This window comes from Denticeps clupeoides, chromosome 18, assembly GCF_900700375.1.
Source record: "Denticeps clupeoides chromosome 18, fDenClu1.1, whole genome shotgun sequence".
Lineage (NCBI taxonomy): Eukaryota > Metazoa > Chordata > Actinopteri > Clupeiformes > Denticipitidae > Denticeps > Denticeps clupeoides.
This window is the reverse complement of record NC_041724.1, coordinates 9086451-9109510: the sequence shown is the minus strand read 5'-3', so window position 1 is coordinate 9109510 and position 23060 is coordinate 9086451. Positions and strand designations below refer to the sequence as shown.

At 46.0% G+C, this 23060-nt stretch overlaps 1 protein-coding gene across 1 annotated transcript in view; it reads right to left on the bottom strand.

Annotated features, from left to right (window-relative positions):
* LOC114768470 (ephrin-B1-like) overlaps positions 1 to 23060 on the bottom strand; it is a 40637-nt gene that overhangs the window by 15062 nt on the left and 2515 nt on the right. The window contains exon 2 of the mRNA XM_028960784.1: positions 6878 to 7155. Coding sequence (XP_028816617.1) covers positions 6878 to 7155 — 278 coding nt within the window. The remainder of the gene's footprint in view (positions 1 to 6877; positions 7156 to 23060) is intronic.

The window sequence follows — 23060 nt, the reverse complement described above, 5'->3', positions numbered from 1 at the left end:
TAATGCTGTTTACACGTTTTTTTTCTTTTACGAGTTGAGTAGGTAGCTGCTCATTTCCCACCATTAGAACCACCATGCAACTAATAGAATAAAGTTGTTTTTACTTTGTTCAATGCTATTTATTATTACAAACAACTTCAAAAGATTGAAGAAAAACCATTTTAGATTTGGTGGATGTAGAAAATGGTCCTTTGAGGCGAGTGGGCCCGGGATAAATGAAGTGGCGCTCTGGGGAGGTGACAGTCACTTCCTCCAGGGTTGCCGTTCAGGTGCCTGAGCTCTCCAGCTGGTCTCAGTTGAATCCGGACGGAGAATGATCATTTCCTCCAGTAGAAGCAGTAAGAACACAGAAAGGGACACAGCGGTTTAAAAAAAAAAAGAAGCACAAACCACACAGAGGCGCCGTCAGGGAAACACGAGATGCGCAGCAAAAAGGACAGAAACTTTCTTTTTCTTTTTCTCCCAAAAACCCCGTTGCCTCACTTGCCCAGACCCCAGCGAGGGAGCGAGGGATCACATACAACCTCAGAATGGATGTTGCTGATTACAATCCATACAAACATTAAGCTTTCCCTGGAATCGGTTACTGAGACAGGAAAGATGCAAGGCCGGGCGTTGCACATTAAACAGAAAGGTACCGCAACTTAACCTGCAATCAAGAAAACAAGTCAGCGACGTTGTCGCCCCCAAAATGTATAATGCAATACTGAAGTATAAAAAAATATGTTTACTTTTTACTCTTCTTAATGGGTAACAGCCTGTAAGGGAATAACGGCTGGACAACAGCGAGGGGCTGAGAAGAAATACGAAACATGTGGCGCTATGAAAATTCTGAAAGATTCACATGGTGAGGTTCTGACGCACAGATTGGGGGGGGTCCCTGGATCTCAAGGAAACAGATGCGCATGTTGGTGCTATTAAATTATATATATAAATATATAGTAGACAGGTGACAAATTACAGGAAGGGCCGACATAAAGGTTTTGCCAGAACGTCTTCAGTGCTTCATGTTAAAGGTCCTCTGCTGTCTGTCCCATGTTCATGTACTGGATGGACATTTCCACAGTTAGTTCCCCACTGCTCTCTCTCCCACTGCTCATAACGGGTGATGGTGAAGCGCATCACACGGTTCACATAACAAAATGTGTACTCTGCATTTAACCATTACAAGGGGCAGCCATGAGAGATGCCCGGGGGTATTACGGGTCCACTTCGTGACCAGCTAAGCCACCACTGCCAGTTTTTATATATAAAAAACTATATATATGTGTGTGTGTGTGTATGTGTATTTACATGTATATATTTATGTATGGCAAAAGAGGTGACATATATATATATATATGTATGTGTGTGTGTGTGTGTGTGTGTATATATACATATGTATATATATGTATGTATGTATATATGTATGTTTTTAATCGCACGATAAGAGTCTCACGTTAACGCAGCACGTTAACGCCGATAACGGCCCACCACTAATATATTTGTATGTATATATGTATATGTATGTATGCATGTATGTATATATGTATGTATGTATGCATATACACACTATCTAGACACACCACACACACACACACACACACACACACACGTATGAATATATATTTTTAACAGTTCCACACCAGCACCACACTGCTCAACACCTCTGCCCATGCTGCTCCGCATGTGTCGACAGACATCTAAGAGCAACTTAGCAATTTCAAGGAAAGTTGGTTCTCCCCGCCAAGACTTAATGTACATTATGCTGCCTGTCAAACCGCTGATGCCCGTGGCGGCGCTGCGTTTCGCAGGGTTCCTGTACGTGCTCTCGGAAATTTCTGCTAAATGAATTGAAGACAACACCTATTTTCTTGTTGATTGAATCCTCGGTGTAATGTGGAATGCAGCGTTTGAAGAAAAAGGAGAGCGGGAGAGAGAGAGAGAAAAAAAGAAAAGAAAAAAAAAGCCTCTTCTGTTCCAGTAAATGTGCTCATTTGTCTGGCGGTGAAATTGAGAACACATTTTGAACGATGTTACCGAATGAGTAAGTGACAAGTCCAGACAGCCCTCTTCAAGCCCAAGTGGAGCTCGTATAGATTTACAGTACGAAGGGACGTTTTTTTTTTTTTTTTTTCTGGATAAATGAAGAAAGCATTTCCTGCCCCGAGCGATACATAATCCCGGCTATGGTTAAAAAGTGGAAGCGGCAGCGCCGGGCAGAGTTTGCCTCTTCGTTGCCCGAGCTCGGGAGCTCTCGTTGTAGCATTCGTTAGTCTCGTTGAATGAAGACTTTATTGTCATCGGTGGGATCCGTAACTTGCATTGAAATGCAGACCCCGTGCAGGAGGCAAGGTCAGTGGCGCCGCCACAGAGTGACAGTTCTGCAGCGGTGCAAGGATAAAACATATGGACGTGTCACCGCCCTACAAGTGATGAGCCACAGACAAGAGGATGCAGGCAGAGACAAGCTACTCCCTCTTCAGAATCATCAATCATGGCAGCGAGGCGAACCCTAAATTCTCAAGCAGCAGACCCCTATTATGCCAGACGGGAGCGGTGCAGGACGGCCAGCTTGTGGTCTATCTGGAGAAGGACGCAGGCCATTCCACACGTCCAGCCAGGAGAATGCAAGCATCAAACCAGCACTTTAAGCAATTATTCACGTCCGCTCTGCTTGGTTATTTATTTAAAAAAAAAACTAAAAAAAAAAAAAAAAACTCGCAGAGACTTGAACCTGGAGAAGATTGACCATGCATTTGCTTTCTGGGTGTTTTAAGAGAGAGCACTGTTCATTGTGTTTTGGTGAACAAAAACAAACAGATATTTCCTAATCATATCCAGAAAAAAAAAAAGAAGAAAGAATCAGACAGGAATTCAAGCTGCGATTGGAGTTAAGAGCCTGGCTGTTGATGAAAGGCTCCTGAAATGTCTCTTGGCATATTGGAGGGCATACGGAAGAAGCCCGCCAGCCAACAAAAGCAGGACTGGAAGACATCCCAGTGGTCCGGCGGTCCAAGCCCCTGCCTGTTGCCCAGCCAGCCAGCCAGCTCTGCTCCCCTGCTCTACTAAGCAGTGCACTTGATGAAACATCTTCAAACACAGAAGGTCATGATGTGAAATCTACAACACTGGTTTGCAACAAAGCTAATTGTGAAGTGAAAGTCATTGTGATCCACTGCAGCGCAGCACACGGTGACACATCGAAATGTGTCTTCTGCTTTAACCATCGCCCTTGGTGAGAAGTGGGCAGCCAGTGTGTGGGGACGGTGCTCAGGTGGCACCTCAGTGGCACCTTGGGGAATCGGGACTCGAACCGGCAACCTTCTGATTATGGGGCTGTTTCCTTGGGGTGGTAGCAGCCTAGTGGGTATGAACCAGAAGACTACAGAGTCACAGATTCAAATCCCACTTACTACCATTGTGTCCCTGAGCAAGACACTTAACCCTAAGTTGCTCCAGGGGGACTGTCCCTGTAACTACTGGTTGTAAGTCGCTCTGGATAAGAGTGTCTGATAAATGCTGTAAATGTAAATGTAAATCTTAACCGCTAGGCCACCACTGGCCCGTGTCTGCTATCGTAGCGGTTGCTTTAGGTTGTTTAGGCATGCCGTTTAGTGACGTGGCCTCACAACTCCAACAGCATGAGATAGTGTGTAGGGCGGTAGTGGGTTTGGGTGTGGGAGTTTGATGTGGTGTGTGTGTATGCATGCGACCACCCTGGGTTGAATCTGGCATAGCTACCTAAAATGGGTCAGCAAATCTTGGATCTTCCGCTACGTGGAGACTGATGCGGCTGAAAAGTAGAGATGTTTTACTGTCAAAATAACACGTAATAAAACCGTCAAGGTTTAGCTGCGCTGTGTAATGTGGCTCATTAATTCAACGTGGCTAAATGTCAGGGCAATAAAAAAAGAGCAAACCACACAAAGTAAAATGCAACTGGGCTTAAACCCCCTGCACTACGGAATTATGATGCCGGTTACCTCACAGCGACAACCTCCGTTGCACGTCGTCAAAATGCGGCACAGATGTAATCATGCAAAATGCAGAACGATATGACTCATGGATGAGCCACTCGGAACGTTCTAGTTCCTTTTTTTTGCAGGAGAGGGGAGCTTTAAAACCAGTATAACCCAGTGGAGCACACGGCCCGTTACCTCGTAAGAGAGACTGGGAGGGCCGAGTCTCTGCCCCTTCTTTTTCGGGGAACTGCTGTAATAGGATCAGCGTGAGTGAATGGACGGATGAGACGGGGATGAGTGGCCGCGTTTGCGATACTGAGACGAGATTAATTGACACAGGGTAAATGAACACAGAATTATCTCTCCGAGGGTCTCAGTTTTTTTTTGTTTTTTTTGTTTTTTTGTGAAACCTACTCACTCCCCCCCTCATCAGAAGACACAGTCATGGTTCAAAGCGACCCAAAGTGGGGGAGGGGCAGAGAACATTTTGTCAGTTTCAGAAATAATGATTGGTGGAAAAATGTTTCACAGAGATACGTACCCTGACAGGCAAATTAAATGTAAATAAGGAAATGCACACTAATAAGTGTCGAGATGACCTGTTAGTAGATTTCTGCTGTTTATTACAGAACCCGCCGAGAAAGATAATTACACCCACGCACACACACACACACGCACCCTCAAATCCATCCTCATCCAAATGTACATTAAACGTCCCCCCATCTACCATTCCCACTGACAGCTTTAACCTTGCCCTTCGAGAGACTCGCCTCCTTATCAGGCGGCATTCGTGGCGCGTCAACCTGTGGGTTTTAAACAAGGTGCCTGGCTGGCTCGGTTCGCGGGTCGGAGTGGCAGCTGTCGGGGCATCAACATGGGGCCGACGACAGGGCACCCTTAGCCCCCTGACATCTCGGAGTCTGACTGCATTTAAAGTTGATCTTGTTAACAAAGCTGTTTTCTTGGTCTCTAAATAGAAAAACCAGACTACGGCGCCAGCCTGCGTGACTCTGGTAGACAGGGAAGCAATAATGTTTTGGTAACGAGTTTTATGACTTCAGTAGCCCTGTTCCACCCATCAGCCAGCCCGAAGTGAGCAGGGCCACCAGGCTTTTGACCCCTGTGCCCCCCTTCCTGCCAAATGGCAGCAGCAGGGCTGGAATTTAGATCAGGCTGTGAGGTGATGAGTGAGTGGTTATTGGTGGGCACCCCCTACCGGGACCAACTGACCCTGGGAGGCAATGAGGACGCCGAGCAGCACCGGCGAGTATGCACCGGGCGATGGGGCCGGCGGGGGGTCCGCGTGAGACCCGAACCTGTGACATTCGCACCATTTGGTGTTTTTCTTTCGCTCCCCTCCCGCCAGGGGGAGAGCAGGAGGGAATGTCATTAGCCTGACCTCACCCCCGCTGCCTCCCACGACCATCGGCGAAAGCTCGCGGCCCGCGTCCAGCAGCACTTGCCTGGATTCTCACATTAATCCACCGGGGCGAGGCTTCTGCTCCCCATTTTTACGTAACCAGGAGGATTTAGCCCTTCAGCGTTCCATTTTTTATTTTTATTTTTTTCTTGCGAACGCATCCTAACAAATATGTCTGCTCCCTCGCAACAAAGCTCATTATGGCCCAGGCTGTGCTTACATGAATGCACAAGCACATCCATTATGTAAAAGATAGATGATGTGTGTCACTAACAGAGCTTTGTGGGTGAAAATAAACCACTCTTTTCTGCGTGTGCAACTTTCTGCATAAAACGAAAAAAAAATATAAAGATGAAGCAGAGCATGGAAATGCTTTGGAAAATGTCACCATATTATACGCCTCAGAACAAATTCTGAAATAATAGACTTGAAGCATGTATTATCCAGCCGTGAGCTGCTGCTTGGATGAGCACATGGCTCTGGGAAAATGTGCTCTTTATCTCTTTATTGTACTCGTGAATGTACATAACCCATATGTTATTCCTGTATTCCTTCTTCATTTTATAAATGAATTCATATTTTTCAAAACTGAATGCGCATGTCGATTTTTTTATTTTCCTTAAGAAGGGAGTTTCATGCATTTATATAAGTGCATGGAGTAAATAACTACAAAACAAAAGACCTCTTCATTCTACTGAAACAACTTTTTTTTTCCAATTCTGTTGTCAAATGTTATTATTTGCTACTTTTCACAAGTGTAATTAACACCGGACAAGTTACTGACCCATGAATCTTTCCACTGAACTGGAGAACCCGGACTCATGAAGTCAAGACGTCACAGGGAGTTCAGTTCTGAATAAGGAGTTCATCCTGAGGATTCGGTTACAACAACCTATCCCGTGTGAGTACTTTTCCCTGAATACTCCATGTTGCAGTCTGAACCATGCAAACCTACCTGACCCTACACATTACAGAGCTGGAAAAGTTAAGGGGGAAACTGCAGTGGACCAAGATCTGTACTTTGCAGGACACCGGCATAGCCAAGCATTATAGAATTATCTTACACCAGTAGCCAATGAGTGCTTTGTCCATTCATTTTACTAATCACTATGAGGTATGTGTTGAGAGCCTAATTGCTTTTAACAATTTGCATGGAAATCGTTCATCTAACCCCAAATATCACAATAACAGTAATAAATACTAATCAATTTTAATAATATAATTGCAACAATGCACTCAATTTGATATAATTCCATGATATATTCAGCACTGAACTCTACCTTCAGCCTCGTATCCTCATGACCTCAGCACAACAGTGAGATCTCATTATGCACATTACTGCTTAATTTATGTGTAATTATCTCTGGGTCCACTGGGAGAGTGAATAAAATACAAACTTAGTTCATTCAAAATATAAGATAGTTGAGCACAAATAAACATATAAACTGACCAATTGACCATGAACCAATGGGAAACTAGGTGAAAAAGCCAGGGAAAAAGGCATGCCACTCACATGTGATGTAGTAGTTGATGTTCCTCTTGAACTCCAGTCCCATGTAGTTGGGGCTGAACTCCTGGAACTTGATGGTGAATTTGATGTCCTTTTCGGGTTTGTTGCAGTTGACCAGCACATTGGGATCCAGCACCGTGCTGCACGTTTCGGCTTGGTCCTTCTTCACCAGGTAGAGCTTGTAGTACTCGTACGGCTGGCCCACCTCGGCCCTAGGGCAGATGATGTCCAACTTGTCCCCAATGTCGGGGTAGATGACAAGGCCCTTCCCGCTTTGAAATCTGCATCATAACAGAAATAAGAGAAACATCCATGTCTATGAGTTTAGCCCACATCGTGCAGATTACACGCCCGTTTTCAGAAGCAGATCATCCCTCAGGCTACAAGATAATCCTACATTCCTTACCATATGGATTTTGTCTTGCCCCCCCCCCCCCCCAAGCATACCACCCGAACTCAGATGAGTAAATAAGTGTGCCGTTTGCATTTGCAGTTTTTATTTGGGCCAGCGGAGGGGGGGTGGGCGGTGGTGTCTGCTGTTAACACGGCGAGGCTGACAGCGGCTAAAAGCCCAGCCTGTTCTAAAAGCCATGATGTGCGCTGTTTTGATTCAGTACAGACATGGTGAATCATTGTTATGGACTTCTGGTGAGCTTAAAATGTCAAGAGGGTTCAGCCTCGCTGTCCCAGTTACCCGAGCGATTAACCCAGACAGGCTGGTGCTACGTTTTAGTTTGAGCGCTGAACACTTCGGGCTTGTCTGTGTCGATTTTTTGGGGTTGATTCGCCGCCTCCAAACAAGAAAACGTTCTTTTTTTTAACCCCTCGTTGTTTCACTGGGAAAAGCGTCCATCATGTCACTGCCTCCATGCTTACTGATTACTGCTTCAAATCAGCTTGGAATAAATCTCACTCTATCTACCGTTCCTTACAAATCCCACCACTCTGGCATACGTGACTCCTTAATGGGAATCAGGATTTTCCCCAAACTGACCCACATAAATGTCGGATTTGAGATTTCTCTGAAACATTGAACTGAACGACAAATATGGAATATATGGCAAATATGCATATGAAGTGAGCGCCATTATGAAATGAGGATCTGAACACTAAAAAACTTTATGGGATTAAGCCCCGGCAGAGACCACAATACTCTGTTCTTCCAAATGGCTGGCATTACAGAACATCTTCATATGAACAGATAAAAAAAAAAAAACTCAAATAAATTAGATAATGGAGGAGAGAGTCTGGCTGAGAGCCCCACTGCAAATTACGGTGATGAAAGAAGCTGCAGATATGAAGAATGTCCCATCAGGCTGGAATAACTGCTTGCAAATGAAGGGCCGTTAGTTGTCTAGTGCTTAGGGGGCCATTAATTCACTGAGAGATAAGAGGAAACTAGGCGTCCTTTGTCCAAACCTCTCCAGCTATTTGCCCTTTTTTAAAAAAAAAAAAAAACTCCCCAGCCCATTTGTGCTCAGGAAGACAAGGCCTCAATCTTCCTCTAATTAGATTTACAAGATGCACCAGTGAGGCATAAACAAGTTGCCATGGCAACATTAAGCTTTGGTGCTGAACCCCCCGATGGAACCCCCCCGTTCGTTTTTCTCTCCGATGCTCCTTCTTTCTTTCGCCTCACCTCACTCCCTCGCTTAACATTTCTTTCCCTCTTCTATATGATTACTCGCTGACTGTTGCTTCTCATATTTATTTATTTACCATATTCATAATATGGTTTCCAGTACAGTTAAATAACGATGATATTAAGTAATTAATCTGTCTGTCGGTATTCTTTATATATAGTATTTTCTATTGTTACAATTGTTGCTGTAACTGTTGCTTACGCATATTTCTTACACATATTCCAATGGCAATGATCCTTATGTATCAGAAAAAAATATCCTAAAAATATCAGGTCTATGGCCAGTCGTCTGCAGATTAATTTCATAAATACTTTTTTCTCAGAGTAACCCCCAGTCGTTTGGAGCCGCTAATGACCGCAGGCATCCCATGGCAAACATTTAGCTCGTTTTTGGACCTGGAAAAGCTACAAGGACCAACGTGAAAAATGTAACATGCTCCATTTCCCCCCGGGTTCGAGTGGAAGTCCTATTGGGTCATTTTCTAATAAACACTCTTTATTTTGGGTCAAATAACCCTGCTAAGTGAATCTGCCGGCTCCGTTTCCCAGGCCTTTGTTAAGTGCCGAGTGTAATGAGTCTTTGGCTCGACCTGAAGGCTTGAAGCACAGTCGCAGATGTGGGCTCCACGGCATAAAAGAAATGGGGCAGCAATTAGTCTTTACCCCCCGCTTTAAAGGCCCACCACTCGTCATCTGTAATCCGAACTACGCGTCCAAGGCGGGCGGCTAACGTAACCGCAGAGGGCACGCCATGCGGCCGCTCCCCGCTGCCCAGGCCTTCCAGAAATACAGTGGCTCTCAACAGAGCCCCACGATGAGGAGTCTGCTACTGCGGGTTTCATCGTACGCTTACATGTCTGCACTTCGCAGGAAAGAATGAAATGATGAGGAGCGCGCCAGTGCGACAGTTCGCCAACAATAATTATATGAATGGACAAAAAAGCTCTTAATTGCATGCAGTTGTTAACCTGTGAAATGCTAATGTGATTTCCTGCCCTTTCACAGGAAAACCAAAAAAAAAAGAAAGAGAAAGAGAAAGAGAACTCGCTTGCTCATCAACATTGTAAGGAAGAATATAAGGAGCAAAATTTGGCACAATTTGGCCCCACCAACCCAAAATGCCGCTGTGCAGGAGCAGCAATACAAAAGAACAGTGGGGTGCTGTGTGTGTGGGAGGGGTCACAGGCAGTCCCAGCCCAGCCGAGCCCCCTTCAACCGTCACCATTCATATCCATTCATATCCGCCCCTCCCAGGCACCCAGCGAGGTGCGGCAGTCTCCAAAGCCTGGCAAGCACTGCCAAGCTCTCAGTTGGTGCTAAATAGGGAAAGACATCCATATGAAGCAAATTAGCCTAAACCGATTTCTCGTTCTGAAAAGAGGAATGAACGGCCCATATATCAATTAAAATTAATTAGCCCCCCCACCACCACCACCACTGATGAGTTAATTTGTCTGCTCTAAGCACATGATGGAGAACACAGGTACTCTATTGAACCCCCCAACCCCCGCTCCAGAATTACACAAAAGCATGTCTGGAACATGATTATCGCATGCTACTGAATTATCTTCTCGTGTCTGCAAATATCACAGCGTATCATTAGATGAACGGGGAAAAAATGAGAGAATACGACGGCAATATTTGCAGGCGATTTGCGGCATTTGGGGTCATGATTCATCTCGAATGCTTGCTATCAAAGGTCATCACATCACTCAGCCATCACTTAACTCAGTTATTCCCGCAACATGCCACGCAATATGAGCCAAATGAAAATAGAGAACACGCCAATTTCAATTACTCACATTCACCAATGGCCAGAGCACATTAATCGGCTCGATTAATCGACCAAATGATTAATCAAGCTGATTCATGTAAACTGGCTATTGGCTGATGCCTGCACCCAAAGGGTGAATTACAACGTCTCATTCAGCTTTCAGTTCACTTTTCAAGAAAAATTCAATGTAATGTATAATGAATATAATAATTAAAGCATATTATTATTATTACTAAGTTGTAATGTATACATCCACTGGCTGGTCTGTTCTCTAAATACAGGCATCAGCCAGATGGACCAACCACAAGTGTAAATGAATGTGTTTCCATGGCTTCATGGTTTTTGCTTTAGCAATGTCAAGTATGTTCAACCCCAGTTTTACAAACAACCATATAACATGCAGATGGTCATTCTTGGAAAGAATAACCATACAAATTGCTGTCCACAGCTTACTGTACTTCTGGGACAAGGTTTGTAACAAGATTTGTAAAAGGAACCTCCTTTTTCATTGAGGTTTTTTTTTTCCTTTTGGCTTTGACTACTGACTTATCATCGTCAACCAAAAGTCCCACACAACGAATTCCAATTTTTTCAGTACTTCTTACATTTCAACGCATTTCTGTGTCCTCACATCTAATTTAAAGTTCCAAACAACCCCCTCCTGCTCCTGTCTGCACACGCTCGTATCACAAAGCGTGATAAAATGTCTGAGGTCGTAGGTCAAAGTGAATATGGGGAACAGGGCCCTGCTTGGCATTTATGTGCTTTTCTGTCCAAGAGTAAATGCTGTTCTTGATTTAGATGTCAGGCATCCCAGTGTTTTTACAGTTTACAGCGTGCACTTCTGGGCATTTCGGCCGCCGCCTTGGGATTAAAAGAACAGAAGCAGGAAATGCTGAGCTGTGCTGAGGGTCATCAGGGGAATTTAGTGCTGACTGTATCAGCACTCGCTCCGTTCCGAGGTGGATTAGATAGAAGTGTCGGTTCCTCGCTTACACATCGGCGCGCCTACACCGCGGCTTCCCCTAAAAACAATTAAGCTGCAGTAGTCACATTCGCGGTGACTCGAGGAGGGAAAAATGGCCACATTTAATTTTCCAGCTCCCCTTTCCCCTATTAAACCGAGTATTAAAATAGTGTTTAAGCGGCAGGAAAAATTCCTGCTGATGACAAGTCCAAACAACAAATGCCGCACTCGTAAAGTCACTCATAAAACCTGGAGGATGTGGAGAAGTGGCTTCCAAACACAAGCTACTGGCAAACTCACACTCACAATAACACAGGAGTCTGGCAGACAGACTAGAACACCAATAAAGTCCAGAATTCTTCATGTAAAGAATAGAAATAAACAGGCTAATTAATTTCTTTTAACATATTCGTTCAATATTATTACTTTGTGATGCCTTCTCATTTTTTATCTGTGGTTGTGTGTATCGTGATTATAATGAAGCTCAATTTTGGGGATTTTATAATAGTCACAGTGTAAGTGCTTGAAATTGATTCTTGACTTCAGCCCTTGAAATGAACACACACATACATAGTATGTCTATGAGTGCGTAAATGCATGCACACTGCCCATTATGACAACATACAACGCAATATGAGTATCAGTGATGACAATCTTGATGTCTTCATTGATTGAAACAAAGGGCACACGCTCATCTGTAAGTATGAGCAAGCAAAGGCGAATGGAGGGTGACGTTAATGTTGCAATTAGCATTTCTTTGTTCAGTATGATGCAAACACAGTGAGCATCAAAAGTTCAAAAAGTGCGAGTCGTGTATAACATGAAGGCTTAACAGACGTACGCGGCTTGACGAACCATGACAGACCAGTAAAAAAGGCATAGAAGATGTCACAAAAATGATTTCTGCCACTCACGCCATCCCTCAGGCTGTTTTATTGGGGTCCATGTCCGAACGTGGCCTGTTAGATCAGTTGGAAGTGAACTGTGGCGAGAGTCGTACGTGGCGTAACTAATCTCCGCAAATTGACGAAGTGCCATTATCTCAAATCAGGATCACATGAGGGCTCGACGTTCGATTCGCCACGGAAAGACAAATGGCAGATTCGGTTTCTGCAGATGCTGTTGCAAAAAAGCAAAGTAAAGCAACACGCTGAAGAAGCTCTTCCTGGATTTTTTTCCAGTTATTTGAGGAGAATGTATTCGGATGGGTGGCGGGAAGGGGCAGAATTCTATGTTTTGTCCGTTTTTTCGAGATTTAGACACGGGGGCCGGGGCCCGTTCCCTGAACCCGACACACAGAGGGCCCTTTCTTCCCTCCCCGGTTCTCGCCTCGCAGCCAGGCCCAGGCCAGCTGCCTTCCATCATGGAAGGAACCCAGCCGCAGATGGACTCTTCATGGTCTGTAAAAAATCCCCGCTGCAGGCGAGGCCCCGGCGGCGGCCAAGGCGGACACGACGGGGCCAAAAACCGCTCTGCGTCAAAAAACGCCGTCGGATGCCAGTGAGCTCTTAGGGGATTATGGTGCATGACTGGGTACCCCAGGCCCCCAAAAACACTGGATCATTAGCACACATTCTGAGATGCTGGTAACTGTGAAGAGACAAAGAGGGACAAGAGGCAGTCGGCCCACCGGACAACAGCAAAAAGCTCAGGGAGGGACAGCTTGCAAGGGACAGTGGTTTGGTAAAAGGTAAATAAATAAAAAGGAACCCATGCGCGCACAGCGGTCCCAAATCCCATAATTCCACATGACTGGCATTTGCCAAAGTGTGCCCAGTGTCTCACAAAGTGATTCCATGTCCTTTGCGATGGAAGTCGCCACACCGCCTCTCCGCGGGCGGGATCTACGATTTCCTGCTCCAGGTGAAGGTTTTTTTTTTTTTTTTTTTTTTTACAGGTGCTAACCTAATACGGCAAGTTATAAAACCCATAATCCCGGGCCCATACCAAAAATATTTGAGAACAAAAAAGGAAGCGGAGACTCGCGGGGGGGGGCAGCGGTATTGCAGTGGGGCGGCCGATAAATCTTCGAGGGAAAAACCTCCGCTTTGACAGATTCAATTGAATCTTCAGCAAAGACAAAAGTAAAAGATAGCCTGCCCCCAAGTTCAAATCGCTTCCATTGTTCATGTGTCAGACGCGGAGACACAGCCGCTGGGAAAGAGGTGAAGGAGTGCGCCTCCGGTATTCATCATGCGTATCCCCTTTGCCAAATGACTCACCGCATTTATTGTGTTCGGACCGTGGTGAGCAACCGTGGGGGATTAACGGCGCGGTTGCTGATACTGGGACTCAACAGGTGAAGGCGAATCGTTCGTATGCATCTCTCCTGCTCTTAGCATTGCAGGCTACAGCAGACTCTCCTTCTGTTGGGTCGTGCCTGGTCGTTTCTCAAAATTAATGCAGTACACTACAGTAAAGTACAGTAGTCATACATATACAACTTCAATTCGAAATTTCAACTCGATTTCAACAAATTCAGTTCCACTTGATTACCGAATCGTCCCAAATTCATAAATGTAACCAGAGAAACTTGTTACATTAAGAAAATCTTCCTTAGTACTAGTAAAAACACTGTATTGAGAGTGAACACTGTATTGAGAAACTGCCAGGGTGGTAGTAGCCTAGTGGGTAACACACTCGCCTATGAACCAGAAGACCCGGGTTCGAATCCCACTTACTACCATTGTGTCCCTGAGCAAGACACTTAACCCTAAATTGCTCCAGGGAGACTGTCCCTGTAATACTGATTGTAAGTCGCTCTGGATAAGGGCGTCTGATAAATGCTGTAAATGTAAATGTAAATGTAAATGTGAATGATGCATAAAACTGGTGTCATCTTACATTCTGGATCTAGAAAAAACAGGAATATTTTTGCACCATCTACTGCTATTCTTTTTTTGAAACACATTCATTTATTCATGTTACTTCATTTAAATGTGACAAATCTAAAAGATAAAAGGAGCTGATTTAATGGGTTGTCCTACCTTATAACAAAACTATTTTTTTATTAAGTTTTTGTTACTGGGTCAGACATTTCTCCCTATGTGCGAGGGGGCAAAAGCAACTGAGACAACAATCAAACGCAACCAGTCTGAGAAATTATTCCGAGCACATGGTCCAAAACGACATTAAAAAGCAAGCGAGGGGCCTTCCTGCTTCTTTTGTTGGGCCATAATGAGACAATTTCACACACTTGTTAATGTTGCTCAATAACGTCTGAGGTGGCCCCAAAACTTTTTCTTTTTTTCTCCCCTCTTCATTCCTCCCCCCTTCATTCCCTTCATGCATTTTTAAAATAGCATGACTAAGGCCGGCCGATGCCACCGCTCTCTGGACGTCCCTAGGACCTCTCCGCAGTAATGTGCAAACATGATTGGACAGATCTTCTCGCTGGGCCTTCCTACCTGTTTAAATCATCACTCGCTTGCCTGCTTCCCACAAATATGTGCACAAAGGCAACAGAGGCGCTTTCAGGAACACCCATAACCCCGGGCTAATTTCCACGAGGAGAAAACAGCGTGCTCACTGCGAGGCGAGGAGATAAAACGAGTCACCTGACGAATAAAATGAAGCCGTCTTCGCCGTTTCGCCCGTTTCTTTTGATCCGTCCAGGTTCCGACAACATTTGCCTATCTGACAAACCGCCTTCGAGCAAATGGAAACGTCAGCGGAATAAATAAATAAATGCATACAAACCACAACTCCATTAATCGCAATTTTTACTGCACTACGCACTGCTACGCGGCATCTCTGCGTTTTTTTCTCCGCAACCGCGTATGCCACCGCCTGACGTGTTCCTGCCGCGGCAGGCTCTTTCATTCCGACGATGTTTCTCGCGCTCCATAATCGGGCTGTCTCCCTGGCTAAAGCGCGGCCGGCCTCGTACAGACAAAGGGCGCGGATATGTGCGGGCCGCACAGCCTCTGAATTTAAAAGGCTGGAGGGGCCAATTGTGGAGACTCGTCTCTCTAATGACGAGCCTTTGATTTGCTTGATTGTCTTCAATATTGAGCTCACAATAAAAGCACAAACCGGGGGGATTTAGCAATTCTAATCGCCCCCTCAACAAGTCTGGGCAGCCAAGAAACAGCCAGCGCCATCCTCCAGGGATATCATCATCTGGCCGGGCGGAAAAATAATGACACACAATCATTGCCATGGATACAACGCAATATCCCAAAAGGAGAAGAAAGGAGAGGATATTAATACACAAGCTCAGAGGACAAAATGAATTAGAGCGGAGATTAGGCTGATAGGAGGTTAATGAGCCTCCCAGCCTTTTCTCAGGGAGGAGCGTCTTTCATATCCACCCGCCCCGCCCCCCTGCCCCTGCAGCTCGCTGGTAAGCACCTGGTTTTTGGCACCCTCCCCGTAAAAAAAGAGAAAAGTTCGACTCAAGATGGGCGGACTGTACGATCCGGAGGAACGCGCCGTCAAATAATAAATCAATTATAGCAATTACCAGTAACACCAGTGGCAAACACTATTTCGTTCTGCAAATGACAGAGATAAATGATATGCGGGCCCATCTGTCAGCCGCTGGCGTTGCTGGCATTGTGCAGGCATGTTCGCATGATAATCAGTGCCTGTGAAATAAATGAGCCAAGACCGGCCTGCGGACGATAGACTGTGCAGAATCTGGAATATGGTTTCTCAATCTGTCATCAGGATGATCTCCAGTGTGATTCCTGTTTATTTAAGAGAGGTGTGTGACGCTGGCCTTACACAGTGGGTACATTGAAAAAAAAAGTTTTTTTTCTTTGCTAAATAACTTAATTTAGTCACGTTTGCATTCTTCTTACTGCATAACACTTTTAAATGACCAATGTCATGTCTTGGCAATATTAATATTCTTTCTAGTAGTAAGGTCAGGGAAGGGCATATGAAAAATAGATTCAAAAGGTCATAGTTCAGGAAAAAAAAAGGCTCAGATGATTCCTCCTCAAAACAATAAAAATCAATAATGCTGCAGTCTTTCAATTCCTAAAATGTACTGCATTCTTAATATTACATTAAACGTAGCCCACTGGTAATGGGTGTTGCCATTTCGCTTTGTAGTTCTATTTTTTAACACCAATTCTCATGGTAATAGTTTACAGCAGGACTAGAACATTTTAATGTGAAAATGTGAAAACATTTAGTGTCAATGTCCTACTGAGAAAAAAAAAATATCTAAATTTCTCTATGAACCAATTTCAGCTTTCTTATGCCATGGTCGCAGATAATGAGGACTCCGTTTATGAAGTCACTGGATGCCCAATCCATTCTGCAGCTCGACAAAATGTCCAATTAATTTGTGGAAAAATGCCACAGAATAAAAACAGACACTGGAACAAATGATGCCGTATGTGTAGTAGCGCTTATTACAATGTTACCTCCAGGGATTAAGAAGAGTTTCCTAATTTCCTGTTCCTGTGATCCGCGAACTGCCTCTCCAGTTGCATACTTACAACAATTAAACAGAGCAGTTTGTGTAGTCCACACCATAGAATGCGTTGGAATTAAAAACGGACCAAAAATTCACCAAATCTGAATCGGTAACATTTTGCTTGTGTTTCTATTTGTACTGAGTGTTGAGCCACAAATATACTGTGAACTACGTATGCGTATCCGTACAAATTTGCGTCGTTAACATTAGTGTGTCGCAATCTGTAGTGTGTACTCCTTACCACCAGGGGTCAGTGTCGAGGCTGCAAACCAAATAAATGAATGAATGCCTGTATCTTAAAATCATTTCGAGTACAGATCTCGCAACACTTCCCCTTATAAAATGACTGAAGTATTGACTCTGTATCCGTATGCACAAAAACCGGCGCAAATAATGCAGGAAACAGACAGCGGCCGTATGTACGCACAACGACCTTTAGTCTTGAAAAGGGGTTGTCTCGTATTCAGAGCCTATTTCTAATCCCCGTTTTGCACCCGTTCAGCGACAACCGCGGCCTTTTTTCGGAAAATGATCCTGCTCATCCGAAGACATATCCTGCAAAGGGGCACGTTAGTGCAGGGGTCTTGGAAAACAAGGTGATATTATCATTAGCCGGGCCATCTGTAGCCCCACACTTGGCCTTAATCTCGGCCGCCGAGTGGCTCAGCTGACACCTCAGGCGCTCTCGGCCCCTGCTCCCGCCTTCCCGCTCGCGCCGGCAGCTGCGCTCGTGTCACGCGACGCGAATTCGGACGTGCACCATCCTCGCCCACTTGACCGGGGCCCAACCACCTTCGCCGCCGGTCAGAGCCTCCCTACTCGAGAGCCCGCAGAAGAGCGAGAGCCCCTTCAAAGCCCCTGCTCGAGCCGCACATCCGACGCCGAGGGGCCGCGGGCAGCTGGGGGCTTTGAAGGAGGGCTATAAAGCTCGGAAGGTGGACAAATTATTTTCCCTCCCTCTTCCCCGGCCTCCCGCCACCCGGGGCTCTCGTACGGTGATCCACGCGTTAAACTCGCCAAGTGTTATCGGAGGAAATACGAGCGCGGGCCGTAAAAAGAAAGAAGAATTTACGGAGCGACAATTTACAGCCGGCGTCTGACTCCGTTATCGTGCACGAGAGCGGACGCACGTGTGCCGTCGCTCCGGCTCTCAAAACTCTCGAAGAGCCGGAAATATCAAATATTTATCGCGGCGACGGAGGGAGCGGGAAGAAACTTTACGTGTATAAACTTTGAAATGTCGAGGCTCTCTAGCAGGCGCGGCTGCATCCGTAAGAAGTCCTCAGAGCAATCTGAGCGTAAGGGGATTCAACCCCCCCCCACCACCACCACCACCGCCGCCGCCGCCGCCATCCACCCACTCGCCCACCCTTTTCTGATCCTCTTCCATCTTTTCTAATTTTCATGACTCTCACGGGCCATTCAGATGAGCACAATGGGATGAAGGGGGGGGGGGGGGGGGGGGGGTTGAACACTGAGTGACAGAAATGCCGATTGCCTGTGAACAGATTAGGCCCGGTGCTGCAGACTATGGTGCGGGGGGCGGGGTGTCCCGCGGATGCCAGCGTCCGATTGGCACATGAGCGCCATGTCCATGTTCGCTCGGGGACCCACCGCTACACTGTCCGCATTGTCCGGCCTCGTCTAGTAGCATTCAAACTCCTTTCACCGTCTCTTCCTCCCTCTATTAAATCTCCTGGAAACACGAGGCTTTAATACCCCAAACACATCATAAAAACAAACACGGGAAGTAATCCGAACCAGATGAGCCGCGGATGAAGCGGCTTCCTCCGCACGCTGGAAGGAGGGGAAATGGCAGGTCCCTGCCATTTCCAATGGATAAGGTGGGGAGGGGGTCCCACTGCACGTTCTGCCAAGAAAAAAAAAAAAAAACGCTACCTCTGTGTGGCTCATGCCAACAACTGACAGTGACATCTTCATACGGAAGACTAATGAGTTCGTGTTCTGCGCAAATGAAAAAAAAAATCGAAAAGTGAAGCCGATTTGCATCAAGGTTGTGGGACTGGGAGCAATTTTTTAAACATTTTGAAATGCCACAATAGGATGGCGCGAGTTTTAACTTTGAACTTTTAACCCAGTGGCTTTTTGCTGATTTACTAATTTCCACTCCCCTCACCACCAAAAAAAAAGATCCCCATTGTGCTTGACTGATGGGACTCCACTGGAGAAAGAACCACGTTCAGACGGGTGGAAAAAAGCTAAAGAAAATCTGTGAACATTTGAGTCCATCAATCAAGGGGCGCAATCAAAATAATTCAATTATGAAATCCCCAAATCCCCCACAGGCTTACATGCCACCTCCCTTAATGGAGAGACAATGCTTTTATTTATATATGTAATCTGATGTCTTTTTTCCATTGTTCAAATGCAAAGGGAATCGAAGGGATTTGTGGTCCCGTTTTAAATAGAGAAAGTTTTAAATCGTATTTTAAAACGAAGTAAAAGAAGAACTCAAATACACGAGTTCATGGGGGAGACAAGTCCACATACCCTGCAAGGTATGTAAATGCACCCATGACTGAGGTGGGACTTAAAAAGAAATCGAGGATTTGGGGTTTTGGGCTTTCTGTGGTGTGCCTGGGTGTGATTCGCTTTTCAGATTTTCTATAGTGTGAAATAAAGCAGGCGGGGGTACGGATCAACAGCAGCCTCCTATAGCGCCGCAATTGAAACCCCCGTCACAGCTGCCACGCAGCTTGCCGCTTTCGGAGCCCGCCGGTCCTGGGAGCCGGGCAGGGACGTTAACAGCATGACTTTTCATCCAGCCTTTTCTTCGCCCGCCGCAATGGACCTAGCACCATTTCATGCTGGGCGTCTGCATTGAGGCCTTCCAGTCCCGCCGAAGCGGGTTAACGGAGCCAAAAGAAAGCCCCCGGCCGGGGGACACGGAGGAATGCGCTGGGCTTTGTGATGTCTGCCCTTCTCCAACCAGATATGCAGTGAGAAAAGAGGGGGGAGTGGAAAAAAACACAAAAAAAAAGAGAGACAAACACTTCCAATAAATCAAACATCCAGCTCCGTTTGACAAGTGCGCTTAATAAGGGATAAGTTCCTTAAAACAGATTAATGGGGAAATTATTGGGTTTTTTTTTTCCCCTTTTTGCCAGCGGATTACGCTATTTCCAAGCATGCCTAATGGTCTCCATTTCTTCCGTCTTTATCCGGCGGACGGATTAGCACTGTTTTATAATTAATATCAAGAATTGTAAGCGAAGGTCCATCTGGTGCTGTGACACACTTTACAGTCCTCCCAGCAGGAACGGTATCATCTATTCAATTAGATCTGCGCCGAAGAGCGGCTTCTAATGGCTTTTGAAATGCCTGTCACATCCATCCGTTCCACGGAGCCCCGTCCCCTACGAGCCCGGCCACAGTGCCGTGATCTCATAATGCCATTCCTACGCCCTCCCGCCCTCCCCTTTCACACAGAATTTCCTTCCCCTCCTCTCTCCTCCTCGCCGTAACACATGGAAGTAATCTGGCCGCGCCGCGTTGAAGGGGTGAGCTGATGAGCGCCCGCGCCGCTCCGGCCCCGTGTTGACACCCCCTCCGCTTCCATCGCGGCCTCTCATTTGCACATTCAGTGTTGAAGGCCATTTCCTGCGCAAGAGACCTTCTTTAAACGTCCTCGGGGCTACCCTCATTTAAATTGCTGCCACCGTCCCCGAGGCTCGGAATGGCGTCCAGCAAAGTGCCCCTTCCAGCTTGACGGAGACACCGGGAAAGGCGGAGGCGGAGGGGGGGCACTCGCACTACCGCCTGGGGTGGCCGCCACTTTTATTTCGATTTTTTTCACCCCCTCAGTTTCCCCCTCGAGGCAGACAGCGCTACCACATTGTTTTCCTGCGCCGCGGTGGGCCTGCTTTAAAATCCGCCACCTACACATGGCGGCGCCGGTTTGTGCTCAGATATGAGGTCTTATTTTCAAAGCCATTAAGGTTCGAGTTCTGACCACAGAGCCACAAGTAGCAGTAAGAAACCGTGTTTCACCATCGCTGGCAGGTAATGCCAGTGTGTGTGTATGAATGAACACATGTGGAGTTATGTACTTAACAAAAAAAGGTGAAATAACTGAAAACATGTTTTATATTCTAGTTTCTTTGCTCTGATTACTGCTTTGCACACTCTTGGCATTCTCTCGATGAGCTTCAAGAGGTCGTCACCTGAAATGGTTCTCCAACAGTCTTGAAGGACTTCCCAGAGGTGTTTAGCACTTGTTGGCCCCTTTGCCTTCACTCTGCGCTCCAGCTCACCCCAAACCATCCCGACTGGGTTCAGATCCGGTGACTGTGGAGGTCAGGTCTCCACTTCTTATTAAGTCCATAACTCCACATGTGTTCATTCATAGTTTTGATGCCTTCAGTGTGAATCTACCAACGTAAATGGTCATGAAAATAAAGAAAACACATTGAATGAGAAGGTGTGTCCAAACCTTTGTACTTTGTACTGTGTGTGTGTGTGTGTGTGTGTGTGTGTGTGTGTGTGTGTGTATATATATATATACTTTATCATGAGCAAATTAGATATTTTTAAAAGAATAGATATTTAAGAAAATAGAACATACATGTCGTGACTATTATGAATTGCACAATGTTACATGCACCAAGTATTAAAGCTTTGGTACTACAAAACTTTAACTCTCACAATGATTCATGTCTCCTCCTGGATATGTAATGCTTTGGTATGAACCTAGATATTTATTGTGGTATTGTGGCCAAACCCGGGCCCCAGAAGGAACTGCATGCCAAACCGCTCGATGCCTATTGTTTATAAGAATATAAGAGCATACAAGCAAATGCAATATAAGTTGAGAACCAGATGAAGAGGACACGTAGGGTACAAAAGGTTCTTGCTCATTGCAGTTTTGGCTATTGGTAGCTTTGATATTTGTTCTTATATTCATTCGAGCAAATACAAGAACATTTAAGAGTGATTTACTAGCATCGCAGCTCCATCCCATGTCTCCCATGAAAGGTTGGATCCAGTTAGCTCATGTTTTTTGAGGGGAAAAGCATCCTGGCCACAGGCGCAGCTGTTTCTGAGGCCGCCCCAGGCTGAGCAGCCCTTTAAAGCGGCCGGACCAGTTGCTTCCTGTGAGTGGAATAGCCGTTCGTCCAGGATCTTGCACAATAGCTGGTTTCTACTGCCGCATTATTCCTGAGCTAAGTAGTACTGAGAAGGCTCTAAGTCCTTGGTCTTTGTAATGAGATCTGTATCACTGGGAAATGTGATCAGAGTCCGGCTGGTGGAGAAGAAGGGTGGAGGGGGGAAGGGGCAGTAGGCCACAGGGGCGAAGGGGCACAAAAACGGTCCTGTGACACCTCGCTCTGCACGGAGGAGGAAAGAAACAGGTTTCCAGGGGAGGTCTCATGGCTGGACGAGGGCCAGTCCATCTCCAGACTGTCACCGGTGATCACAGTAACATCACAGGCCGTGTCGGGACTCCGCGTCCTGTCCTGACTTTAATGTGTTAACTACAGCGCAGCCGGTGACGGCTGATTTATTACATATGACACAGAAGCCAAAACGAGGGAATAGCGAGAGGGAGAAGAGGGGGGAAGGATGTGAGGGGAGCTAAATGAGGATGACTTTGGCAACTTTCATCGAAGCAGGGTACAGAGAATTACAAGCCGTTAGGTTTTGTCCACATGTCCACAATATGTATCTCACTATTCTTCTCACCAAAAACACATGGCTGGGGACGCACCGATCCGGCTTCCTCAGTTCCGATACCGATACCACAGACGAGCCTACAATTTGGCTGAGTAGATCGGTTCTGTAGATCGGCACACCGGTACCGATACCTGATCCAGTTATACGATTCATTGTTGGACAGATGTTTAATATTAATCATAATAATCGGGGCAGTGGTGGCCTAGCGGTTAAGGAAGCGGCCCCGTAATCAGAAGGTTGCTGGTTCGTATCCCGATCTGCCAAGGTGCCACTGAGGTGCCACTGAGCAAAGCACCGTCCCGGGCGCCTGTCATGGCTGCCCACTGCTCACTCAGGGTGATGGGTTAAATGCAGAGGACAAATTTCACTGTGTGCATCGTGTGCTGTGCTGCTGTGTATCACATGTGACAATCCCTTCACTTCACTAATGCATGTTAAAGCTTACAAATCCACCAGCCAGCTACTTACCCAAAACCACAACAAAATCAGCATATATATACACACACATCCTATATTACATCTATTCATACATATTAATGCTTATTAATAATATTCCGTTTCTACAGGACCTCCCCTCCACCTGATGGCTTTATACAAGAAGGTATCGGTAATTGTAACCCCAAAATGGCTTTGCATCCATGCATCATGGACTCGTTTTCTCAGGCATTCACCCATATG